This window comes from Mesoplodon mirus (genome assembly GCF_964341445.2).
Source record: "Mesoplodon mirus genome assembly, chromosome: 12".
In the NCBI taxonomy this organism is placed as follows: domain Eukaryota; kingdom Metazoa; phylum Chordata; class Mammalia; order Artiodactyla; family Ziphiidae; genus Mesoplodon; species Mesoplodon mirus.
Window position 1 is genome coordinate 81,174,810 of NC_138988.1, and position 12,945 is coordinate 81,187,754.

Genomic DNA, 12,945 nt, shown 5'->3' on the forward strand with positions numbered 1-12,945 from the left:
AACTAGGAAATTGGCATTGGTGCAATCCACAGAGCTCATACAGCTGTGTGCTTTTGATTGAAGACTTTATATCTTCAGTCTGCTCTTAACTAGAGTGATGCCTTCTCTCCTATTCATTTATTCATTAAATATATTAATAAAAATACATTTATATTCTTCATGCCAGGCATTGTTCTAGGCACTGGAAAGCCAATGATAAGTATGAAAGACCAGGTCTGCCCTTATAGAGCTTTTATTCTAGTTTGGATGGCAGAAGAAAAAAAAAAATTGGGGGCTTCCCTGGTGGCGCAGTGGTTGAGAATCTGCCTGCCGATGCAGGGGACACGGGTTCGTGCCCCGCTCTGGGAGGATCCCACATGCCGCGGAGCGGCTAGGCCCATGAGCCATGGCCGCTGAACCTGCACTTCCGGAGCCTGTGCTCCACAACGGGAGAGGCCACAACAGTGAGAGGCCCGCGTACCGCAAAAAAAAAAAAAAAAAAAAAAAATTGTAATATGATGTCAGATAATGCCACGCCAAGACATATGATGATTTTCTCAAGGAAAGGCACTTTTGTGATTGAGTTTTGAGCTGAACTAGTTGATTTTTTTCACAGGACACCATTTTTACGTTGAAAGAACTTGAAAGAATGATTGAAAGACAAATTATGGTTATTCATACTTTGGTAATTGGGAGATTTTTTTTTAAGTAAATGAAGTGAGCCTGTAACTTCAAAGAAACAATTGACAGTATTTGTTGCCAGTGATATAAATCAAGCTCACATGGGAAATTTTAGAACTTTAGAAAATTTTTATCAACTACTATAAGCTTCACAGATTTCTAATTCTGTTGATATTAAAGTGATTTTTAAAAAAAATTATAGAAGGAAATATATCAGCATTTTGTAGACCTGCATAATTCAGTGAAACAACATTTCCTAAATGGCCAAAGCATAATGTTTCAAAATCACGCATGGGCAAAATCTCCATTCAAAGTACAAGGTAGACTGGTGCATTTTTATGTAACAGAATACAAAAAGTACATTGAGATGTACCTTTAAGTAACTTCCTCTTGTCCAGTTTGGGTGCAGTATCAAAGAAGAATGTCTACAATATCTGTAAAGGTTATTAATACTCTTCCTTTTTCTACTATATATCTGAGTGAGGCTAGATTTTCTTCATATACTTCAGCCAAAACAATACATTGCAACAGACTGAATGCAGAAGCTGCTAAGAGAATCCAGCTGACTTTTTTTCAGGCAGACATTAAAGAGGTTTATAAAAAATGTCATTCTTTTCAGTATATATATATATATATATATATTTTTTTTTTTTTTTTTTTTTTTTTTTGCGGTATGCGGGCCTCTCACTGTTGTGGCCTCCCCCGTTGCGGAGCACAGGCTCCGGACGCGCAGGCCCAGCGGCCATGGCTCACGGGCCCAGCCGCTCCGCGGCATATGGGATCCTCCCAGACCGGGGCACGAACCCGTATCCCCTGCATCGGCAGGCGGACTCTCAACCACTGCGCCACCAGGGAGGCCCTCAGTATATATTTTTAAAACATAGTTTTTAAATGAAAAATATGATATGTTAACATATAATGCATGTCTTATTTGTATTTTAAAATAAATTAATAAATAAGCTTTACATGTTCTCTCTTAACTTCTAATTTGGAAATACTGATAGATAGAACACACAGTGACAAAAGCTCTTTGGGGATTTTGATAATTACTGAAAGTGTGATGAGGTCCCGAGATCAAAATTTTGTAAGTTGCTGCTCTAGTCTGTACAACTGGATCAGAGAATCACTTTCTAGGAGGAAGATGGGGAACAATATTCTCTCTGATTCTAAAGTAATAAATGCTAATTATAGCAATATGAAAAATACAGAAAGATATAAAGAGGGAAATAGAAATTACTCATACAGAACTGATTACTATGTATTTTTTCATGAAGTTCCTCCTAATCTCTTTAGATTTTTTAAAAGAAAGTTAGAAGTCTGTGTCCAGTCAAGAAAATATGAAAATTAAATACAGGGAAATGTGTCCAAAGATATTGAAAGGTTGAAAAAGCAAAAAGAGGACACTGAGATAACTGATAACGTTAGTAACTGCAGGAAGAAGCTTCCTCTAGAGTTGGGTGAACAAAAGAGAAGAGATGAGGTGAGCGAGCTTAGAGGACAGTCCCTCCATGGCTGGGAGATTTAGCTATAAAATGGAGGATGAGAATTAAATCACCTACTTCACAAACCATGAGATTAAAAATTATGAAAGGTCTTTACTTTCAAACCAGAAAGCACTACTCACACACACACACACACACACACACACACACACACACACACAGATTTTTAGATTTTAAAACGAAGACCAAAACCCGTGATTCAACAAATCACAGGCAGCAACCCAGGATGAGATCCCATTCTTCTTGAGAAAGACAAGGGATCCTTGAGTTTTCTTTAAGTCTGTGATGCCTGATGATGCCAGGGAGGGAGGGAGAGACCAGGCTGAAGCTTGGTTCAAACTAAAGAGCATCTAGTGAAGCTTCCATCCCTCAGCATCTCTCAGAAATCCAAGCATAGTGAACTGTCTAGTGGTGGCACCAGGCTACCTCCTCTTTCCTTTCTTAATTTTTCACTTTCTCTCTTTGCCTCTCCTCATTTCACCTCTTTTATTCTCACTCTTCCTTATCACTTTGGTTTCCTAGTATCTCCTAATATCAAAGTGTTTCATCCATGTCTCCACCCACTGCCCCCCCCCAGGAAAAAAGAAAGAAAGAAAAAGATCAGCTTCTGGGAAAATGCCTAAGAACACAATTTCTATGCTCCTAGCGAAAAAAAAAAAAAAAAAAACCACACACCAAGCGCTCTCTTCCTTCTTCTGAAAAAGCAGAGGACATTCCCCCTTTATTGAACTCTCCTTCTGGAGGGTCACCTGGGCTGTAGGGCACAGTGTTTCAGAGAGTCAGATATGGAGAGAACCAAACTACCCAGTTTGATCCTGGTGGTGAGACCTTGGGCAAGTCACTTAGCCTTTCTGGGCTTCATGCTCCACCCCTGAAACACAGATGTAGTACTTAGTACCTACTTCATAGAGTTGTTGTGAGAATTGAATGAATTCACATCTCTAAAGTACTTAGAATCCTATCCATAGTGAGTATTCAAAAAATAAGAGCTGATATTATTATTGCTGTTATTATTATTTAGAATTAGACAATCCTTGTCTCTACTGTATGAGTTGAGTAATTTGGCTCCATGTGGTTTGATATGTTACAGAGGCTCATAAAAATGTCTCTTTGGGGGAAGAAAAAGAATAGTTAATATATTATACATGATGGCATTTCCTTCAGATATTTTTACTAAAAAAATAATTACATACTTCTGCTTTTGCTTTTCTTAAACCAACAGCATACGAGGCAGCACAGAGCCAGCCATGAGACCCCTGAGCACAGGGAAGCAGCCAGGAGGATCGTGGGCCTCTCGGATGGAGTTGCAGGTAAGACAGCAAACAGCCTGGAGCGAGCTGTAAAATTGACCCCTGTTAAAAAAAAAAACAAAAAAACCCAAAATAATAACAATAGCATATGAATAAGATGCTAATATAAAATGTTGTGGAAAAGATATGTTTACAGTAGTACCTGGCACATAGTTGATTCAATAAATATTTATTGAATTAGATGATTCAATATATGAGTCAATAATAAATCCAAGACTCATATTTCTAAAGAATTTCAAGATTCCAACAATAATATATGATTGTTCTTTCCACTTCTGTCCATTATGGTGGGGAATTCTTCCAATGCTCTCCTATTTTCAGACCTTTTTTCTCCACCAGTGCAAAGCTGTAGCTTCACTCTCATGTTCCACTAATTAGAACAGAAGCACTCCGGACTCCAGATTGCGTGAAACTACTTGCTATGACATATGTATCTCCTTTCAAATACAACATGTAACACATCAAAACAAGGGCACAGGGACTCCTGCTATGGAACCAAGAGAATTTCTAAGGTCCACAAGAATTTTGTCATCTGGAAGACTAGGGGTAGAGCAGGGAGAGAGGGATAGAGCCACGTGGCTATGGACGAAGGGGCAGAATGGCCGTTCCCTGCAGAGAGCACATCTTTCTAAGAACTTGTCTCAAACTCCTCCCTGTTTTGTAGACTGACACATTTGGTTCCCACTCCATTAGTGTTTTTGAAGCAAGGTAAAAAAGAATCTAAAAAAGCAACAAAACAAAACAAACAAACAAACCCTGTCTATACACACAAAAACCTGTACACACGTTTGTAGCACCTCAATAACCACCCAAACCTGGAAACAATCCAAATGTTCTTCAACAGATGAATGAATAAACCAGCTGTGTTTTTTTCAGGCAATGGAGTAAGACTCAGCCAAAGAGAGAAAGAGAAAAAGAAAAAGGAGTGGGGAGGAAGATGAGGAGGAGAGGGAAGGAGGAGGGAGGGAGGGAGGGAGGAAGGAAGGAAGGAAACTATTAATAACCTGTAACAACTGAGATGAACGTCCAAAGCATTATGCTGAGGAAAGCCCATCTCTAAGGGGTACATATGATATGATTGCATTCATATGATGTTTTAGAGAAGACAAAATTATAGCGATGGAGAACAGATCAGTGGTTGCAGGGATTAGTGGGAGGATGTGAGGACAGAGGAACAGCATCAGGGAGACTTCTGGGAAATGTTCTGTATCCTGATTGTGGTGATGATTACATGAATCTATATATATCTTTGAATTTATAAAATGACCCACCTAAAAAAACATCATTTTTACTGTATGTTATTTCAAAAAATAAAAATTTAAAAACTTTGCCTATAATTTTGGGAATGAGAGATATGTTCATTATCTTAACTGTGAGGATGGTTTCATGGAAGCATAGATTCATCAAAGCTTATCTAATTGTATGCTTTAAAAATGTATAGCTTATCATAGGTCGATTATATCTCAAGACAAAAATTTAAAGTCAAAAAAAAAAACACTTGCCTGTGATCATAAGTTAGCTATAACCAGCATTTTTGAGTAGGTCATTCAAAACAAACAAACCCCAAATCTCTGCTTTCATCTGAATAATTCAGGCAAAAGCAGAGTTTGTATTTTCTCTACTCAAGAAAACACCATGTTTTCTTTGCTGTGCTTTCCTTGGGCTGAACCTGACAATTTGATTGGAAGTCACAGTTAGAGCTCCAGTCTCTTGACTCCTGGCTGACTCGGTCCCAAAGCTACTTTAACAAAATTATCTAGAAATGCTTCTCCTGTGGGTCCATCTTATCCTTGAGCCATATTTGGCTTGTTTTTTATCAATTAGTTGCTTTTTATGGGCAACTGAATAAGCTAACTCTAGCCCAGAGACAGGGGTATGGATTTTACTAGGGATTTACAGAAGTAAAAACAAAATTCTTTATTCTTTTATCCATTTTCCAATAACTGCTCAGTGATTGTTTACTTCACCACGGTAAATAAGTTACTGTTCTCATTCTTAAGATATTCACAAGCTAATAAATGAAATAAGATACACATACAAATATTTTCCATACAAATCAGAATGTGACCCATGCCACCAGAATAATGCAAATCAATGGCTTTGGAAGGTTATTTTATAACCTTTGGAAGGTTATAAGTAATATGATTGGGGAAAGCTTCCCAGAGGAGAGAGTATCTAGATGGGGATTTGCAGGTTGAGCAAATAAAGACAGAAAAGAGAAAAAAATGCAATCGACGTTGAAAAAAGTACTGCCAGGAAATACTAGGAATCAGTGCAGGAGAGCATGTGAGGCAAATCTTGGCGGGCATTAAATGTCAAAAGCCAAATGGCCCTTGACAACATTCTGAAGGCAATGAGGTGTCATAAATGGAAAAATTCTGACCTGAGAAGTGGCATGAGCCACCTGGGATATAGAAGATCAAGCCATGGAAGTGTTTAGAACACAAATAATGACAGAGAGGCTGAAGTCAGGCTTAAGGTTTATAAGCCTGGAGCAGTAACCAGAGTCTAAGGGTGAAGACCACCAGTTTTTAAATATTTTTAGCAGCAGAACATTATTTAAATGTAATCTTAGGCAGAATTTCAGTATACTCACTTGTTCATAAACAAATATTTATTTGGGGTTATTTTTTTAACACCCTGAGGATGTAATGCTGAACTAAGCAGAATTCCTGTCCCTTCTGGGACTTAGGTTCTAATGCGGGACAGAGCAGGCAGGCAATAGAAAAATAAGCAAATACACAGATACTCTGATGCTAGAGAGTGATGAGTGCCATGCAGAAGTCAGAGAATGGCTGGAGAGGGAAGCAGGGTTGAGACTGTGGTGTCGACAGAGTGAGGCAGAAAAGGGCTCTCTGAGGAGGTGACATTTGAAAAGAAACCTGGGTGAACTGGTGAGTGAGCCATGAGAAGTTAGGGAGGAGGAATGTTCCAGAGTCAGAAACGGCCACTGCAGTTGAGTTTTTCTGGGTTGGGTGGCAGGGTGCATCCTATCTCAGCCCAGCAGCCCTGGAGAACCCCCTAAGAGTCCCACGGCTCCAGTAAATGGTTAGAGAAACCACAGCCTAGACCATGGTAATGACAATGCATGCGGAAAGGCTGGGTGGGAAGTCGGTAGAACAAACTTACAGACACCCTGCCCTCTTGACAGTGTCTCAGGAAGTTCAGAAACAGATAAATGAGCTGGATTAGTCCACATGCTATAAAGACTTATGAAGATTCCATACATACTTGGTTAGACCTATGTAACTTCTCAGTTCCTCAATTTCTATATTTCCAAAATAGCATAGCGATTATTGTCAATGATACTGTATAATAAACTTCAAAGTTGCTAAGAGACTAGGTCTTAATTGTTCTCACCACAAAAAAGAATGATAATTATGTGATGTGATAATTATACGATGTGATATAGGTGTTAGCTAACACTACAGGGATAATCATGTGGCAATATATAAATATATCAAACCACCATGCTGTATACCTTAAACTTATACATGTTATGTCAATTGTATCTCAGTAGAAAATAAATTATATATATGTATATGTATATATATATAATATACATATATATTTAATGAACTAAGTCCTTAATTATAAGTCTTTGGTGTATCTACAGAGCTGAAGAAATGTATGTCTTTGTATGCAGTGATTAATGAAACATTGATTAAAGTGACATCTATTTCCACTTAAAAACATAAAGACATGGACAATCTTGGAAACTTCAGAAAGACAGATTGCCAACTTCCATGATCTAAATAAAATCAGGAATCACATCTGCCATTATCTGCCATCTCTGGGCATTAAGCAGATGTTGAATTCTGTCCTTTTTCTTCAGTTTTAAGAAAAATAAATAAATAATGAGATTTTAAAAATAGTAAAATAGGAATAATGATGTGTTCTTCTCTCTAAGGGAGAAGAGGGAAAATAATGAAAATGATTGCAAGTCTTCTGCTTGATTCAGGGATGAAGCAACAATTACAGTCCCATGAATCAATGCTTGTCACGGCTATTCTTTTGGAGCTTACTAAAAAGGAGAAATGTCATTGAGCAGCCTATCAATGTGAGGATGAGAGCTGCTTTCCCAAATAATTCCAGCCTTAGACACTGATACACCTGGAAACGAGGAGTCACTCTCAGGGTCTGTACTGGTAATGAACAGGTGGCTATGGGGTCACAGAAGTGCAGGCCTTCTGATATTTTCTATTTCTCCTCCATCTTTTCTCTTCTCACTTAAACAGAGCCTCACCTCATAGAGTCAGTCTTGAAAATTACGAAGAATAATTTAAGGAAAATTCTAAAGGAAAACTTCTCAAGACGATTCCTCATTTAGGGGACTTTACAAGCTGAAGGTGGAAATTAAAGGAAGCAGTAGTCCAGTAAATGTGAACACCAGGGCCAGCTCAAAATCACACTGTCACTGAGAAGCTTCTGTCTACACTATAGTTTACATTCGGTTGTATAACTTATGCCTTAAAATAAAATTGATGAAGTATTTAGTCTTAGTTAACCACTGAGGAAACTGGAGGGCAATGGTCTTTTAAATATGCAACAAATAGGGACCAAGATATCCAGCTCTGCATGTGTTACCCTTCAAAATATATCCTTGGGAATCCCATGGTCAAGGCGCTGAACATTCTTCTCCATGAATCTGTGCTTACATCAGGACAACGTCTTAGGTATTAAAAGAATAGGTGCCCTACAAAATTAGTAATACTACCTGACCCCAGATGATATTCCCTTTGTGAAGAAAAATTGTCCAAAACTTGTAACTGAGACAAAAATAATGATTACAGATCTTAACAATATCATACTGGAGCATTTTCAAAGCCCATCCAAGGTTTATCAAATTCTCTGGAACACACTTTTGTTTGACTTAATATTCAATATTTAGGGGTCCAGTCTTGTGACTTTATAGAAGATTGGTAAGCTGCAAGTGATTTTCATCCAGTAAGAATGTAAGTGATATTTGTAGACATGCAACTCAAAGATTAGAGTTTGATTGCCCTGTATCCAATTTAGCAAACTGATTTCAAAGCCGTCCTTTCCAGGCTATAAACCTTGCCATACTCCTGGTTCCCTCATTAAAGAGTAAAGTAACTTGTTGACAAGTACTCATTATATATTTTCATGAGAGCCATATTTTTAACTTTTTGAAAGTATACTGGTGGTTTGAATTTAAGTTTCATGAAGGAGAACTAATACTTGGCCTTAATTAAATATTTGTTGTTGGGCTTCAGACACCTCACATCAAAACATTTAATTTCCTTTGCCATTTCCAATACCTAAGCAGTTTAAATCCACTCATGATTGTTCTAGTGTATTTTTAAAAACTTTGCATTATCACAGCTGTGCATTAACTACTTTCCACAACTGCATGTCTTAAGTACCAGACTAATTTCCCTGACTCAAATTAATAACTGATTATAATTATCTACTTTGCAGTTCAAACGTGATGTTAGTATTTTTAGAACTCTTTCAGATGCTCTCTTAGGTGAGGAGGGTTTTTCTCTGGTAAATTACAATATTAGATGCAATATTTAAATCACTTTTTTCAAGTGGTAATTCTGTGTCTCTATCAGAGTTCAATCCTTTATAAAAAGGATGTCCAAAACTGGACTCTCGCCACTCCTCTGTAGGGTGCAGCATGGATTCTACCCATCATGGAAATGGGAGAGTAGTATTTTTCATAAGCTCATCTGGCTTTGAAGTTTAAGTAACATACTATTTACTACAAAGTTATTGAATAGTATTGCACTCTAATAAAGCAAAATTTGTCAAGAATACTTCCGAAGGGAGAAGGTTTCTCTTTAATGTTTTGTCAAGAAGAAATGGGTCATATAAGCAACTTACACACACCTTATACTTACACTTCTAAAGTACCAGGATTTTGAATGGGTATAGTCACCATTTTAAAGGTGGGGGTGGGGCAGTGGATGAGGAGGGCAGGACTGAAAGATAAGATTTCATAATACTCGATACCCCAGGACTCTCCTTCTTATAAATTAAAATTCTTAAATTAATACCCAACCAAATTCCATCAAATGTCATAGAAAAAAAAATAGAACATTCAAAGTAAATTTTAATAACTAGAGGAAAATGTACATTTGGATTCTTGCTTACCATGATTCTCATGAGGCTTAATTTCTACATGTGTTCTTGTTTCTCACACCTTAATGATACAACCAAGGGAATTTTTTCTCTAAACTGCAATGACTTCTTATTCATGATAGAAGCTAGTCCCATTATAAAGGAGAAGGGGTTATACTTTTTTTAAAAAAGGAACAGATAATAAAAACACACTGTGCTGAAATTACCTGGAGGGAAAGTGACAGTAAAAATAAAGTGCCAATTTGACCCAGAGATCAAAACTGCCAAGTTGGAGAACTTCACATAACCATCTTGAGTTTCTGCCTGAGTACATCCTACAAATAAACACAAAACCAAAAAGTGAATGTTAGTTACCTACACAAGAGCAATTTCTTCAAGTCTTCCCTGTAGAGAGGCAAATAGACAATATAGAAAAAAAAAACTTAATTGAAGAGGTTACTAAATCCATCAGGCTTCTCTTAGACAAATCTTGGAACCAAATAATCCAAGATAGAATAATAACAACAACAGCCAACATATATTGAAAGCTTACTATGCCAGACATTGTGCTTTATATTCATCATTGTACATAAACCACACAACCCTATAAAATATACTATTACCAATATTCTAGAGATTAAGAAATAGACTCAGGAAAGGTTAAATTACGTGGTGAGGGGGTTATAGCTCAAATCTGCCTGTTTTCAAAGTTTGTATTCTTAGCCACTATTATATACTGAATATTTAAATGTCTCTCAAGAAAGAAAGTCTATTCTCTTTCTAGGTGGTCAGTTTCTAGGCTCTGCCTCTCTTCTATTCAAGGGATCTGTGGTTTACGTGGTGACAGAGTTAGGTCAATAGATCAGGACCACAGCAATGCATCAAATCAGGAGTGATGAAGGTTACCCTGTTCAGCAACTTGGATCGTCTGGGCTATGGTTTCCCTGAATAAAATTCTAAAAGGGGGGCTTCCCTGGTGGCGCAGTGGTTGAGAGTCCACCTGCCGATGCAGGGGACACGGGTTCGTGCCCCGGTCTGGGAAGATCCCACATGTCACAGAGCGACTGGGCCCATGAGCCATGGCCACTGAGCCTGCGTGTCCGGAGCCTGTGCTCCACAACGGGAGAGGCAACAACAGTGAGAGGCCCGTGTACCGCAAAAAAAAAAAAAAAAAAGCAAAAAGGAAAGCTGACATCCTCTAACAATAGGCCATCCATTTATAAAGTAAAAGAAGGAAACTTAGCTCTGGATCCCATTCACAATGCCTTTAATTAGTCTTTTGACTCCACTATCCTCAAATTACTTTGCTAATTAACAGCTGCTCCATTTCACTCTGGAAATGTCACTATGATTGGTATGATGGACAATGAGATAGGAGAGTGGTCCTAAAGTGTAAAAATTGGTTTGAGATCTTTAAGGCTGAAAGGTATCATAAAGATAGAATATGCATAGTGTTCTATTTCTCAATTCAATTGCTCAATCCTTTTTGGGAAAACATTGTCTTTCTTCAAAAATTTTTCAGAGCTAACTAAAATTTCCTTTTTCAGAAACATCTTTTCCTTCATCTCCTCAGAGTCCTGAAATAAATAAAATGCCCAGAAAAAATGGAAATAAATAAGCCAAGACTCAAATAAATGATAGGCACCAAGACAAATGCTGTTTATACTCTTTAAAACCTATATGCATCAAAATTATGGTCAATAAACTCTTGCAAACAATGAACTGCAGAGTACAGATGTTCAACATGAAATCATTTGCTACAGTTTTCCCTTTGACAAACGTTCTTATTGTTCCCATCTTTGGAGGAATACAAGGCAGCATTTAATCAAAATGTGTCCAGCGAGCACAGTGAGTCTGCCTCATAGAACAGCCGTCAAACTGCCTAATGGAAAGTACTTTAGCTCCAAATGGGCTTGCTTTTGTGTTAAATACCAGCTTGCCTCAGAGATCTCTACAAAGATTCCCATATATATCTACGATATTCTCAGCTTTGAAGCATGTGTGCCCCAAAGCTGAGGTAGTTTGCTGCCAAGTACAGTACATTACTCCGGGGTTCATTGTATCTCGGGAATGGTAATTGTAAAATAGACAAATGTCATTGACAGACTCCCTGATCAAGCTGGTCCTGGCTGAGGAAACCTGGGAGGATATGGGGTGTTGGGCTTCACACAAGATTGAAGCTGATGACATGCTTTATCAGGGAATGCTACTTGAATGTGATTCTGTAGGGCATAGGGTTTCTAAAATACTTTTCACCTCCAAAACTATCCCTCTTACCCTTAGCTATCCACACTAGCAAACTGTTACCTCATTAATGTTGAGAGTTTACTTTTTTAGTATTAAGAACACATTTTTTCTACAACTAGGATCTATAGCTAAATATCAAAGGATCTGAAGGACCCTAAAATAATTGTCTTTGTGTATATAAACCCACTTTTGGTTATAACCTCTTTTTTTTTTTGAACTGAAGAGGATTTACTGAGACAAAAGAACATGAAGTTAAACTGCAGAACAAAAGATTTAGGCTAGACATATAGACTGGGTTTTGTTGTTGTTAATTTATTTTTCTGTAGGAAATACTTAGAATAAGTTAGGTAATCCATGCCAAATGGTTTTGCTTCCATTCTTCCTGAAATTAAGGAGAAATATTTCATGATGGCTTCAAGAGATACTTTCAATCACTGAAATAGGGTGTTTGGTGATATGGACATTCTACAAAGAAAATGACACAAGAGTTTTTCCTATTTCATGACACTCACACACATGCGCAAAAACGTGTGCATATAAGATGACCTCAGCCCATTCCTCATACACTCTCATTGAATCTCCCAAAGATAACAACAGTGACCATACTGGTCCAGGGGAGTCAGTTGGCTTGAGCATGAGTTGGTGTTAATGGAGGAAAATAACAAATGGTTTCATGCCTCATTCATTTTGCATGATCCAATATGATTCTAAGCTAGACAGTGATGATTTCCTTGGGATAACAGAGAGGAAACCAATGAAGAATTGGGGGGGGTATATGTGTCAGGAGTGGGGCACAGTAAAGTATGGAGGCTGAGGAAGGTATAGTAGAGGAGTAGGTATGGGATACGATAAGGTATGGAGTGTGAGTAAGGAACTGGGTATGGGTAATGTATGCAGTACGGCAAGGTACATATTTTATAGGAGGCATGCTAATGAGCTTAGACTCAAAGCCAGGGTAGAGCAAGAAGTAACTGGAAGAGGGCAGACAGCAGAAGCAAGAAGAACTACAATCCTGCAGCCTGTGGAACAAACACCACATTCATAGAAAGACAGACAAGATGAAAAGGCAGAGGGCTATGTACCAGATGAAGGAACAAGATAAAACCCCAGAAAAACAACTAAATGAAGTGGAGATAGGC

At 37.9% G+C, this 12,945-nt stretch overlaps 1 protein-coding gene across 1 annotated transcript in view; it reads right to left on the reverse strand.

Moving 5' to 3' along the window:
• Positions 1–12,945, reverse strand: part of PKHD1 (PKHD1 ciliary IPT domain containing fibrocystin/polyductin) — a gene marked incomplete at its 3' end in the record, with an annotated part of 433,165 nt that overhangs the window by 11,792 nt on the left and 408,428 nt on the right. The window contains exons 64-65 of the mRNA XM_082637162.1: positions 9,787–9,894; positions 3,356–3,514 (exon numbers count right to left, since the gene is read on the reverse strand). Of these exons, the coding sequence (XP_082493288.1) occupies positions 3,356–3,514; positions 9,787–9,894 (267 nt within the window). The remainder of the gene's footprint in view (positions 1–3,355; positions 3,515–9,786; positions 9,895–12,945) is intronic.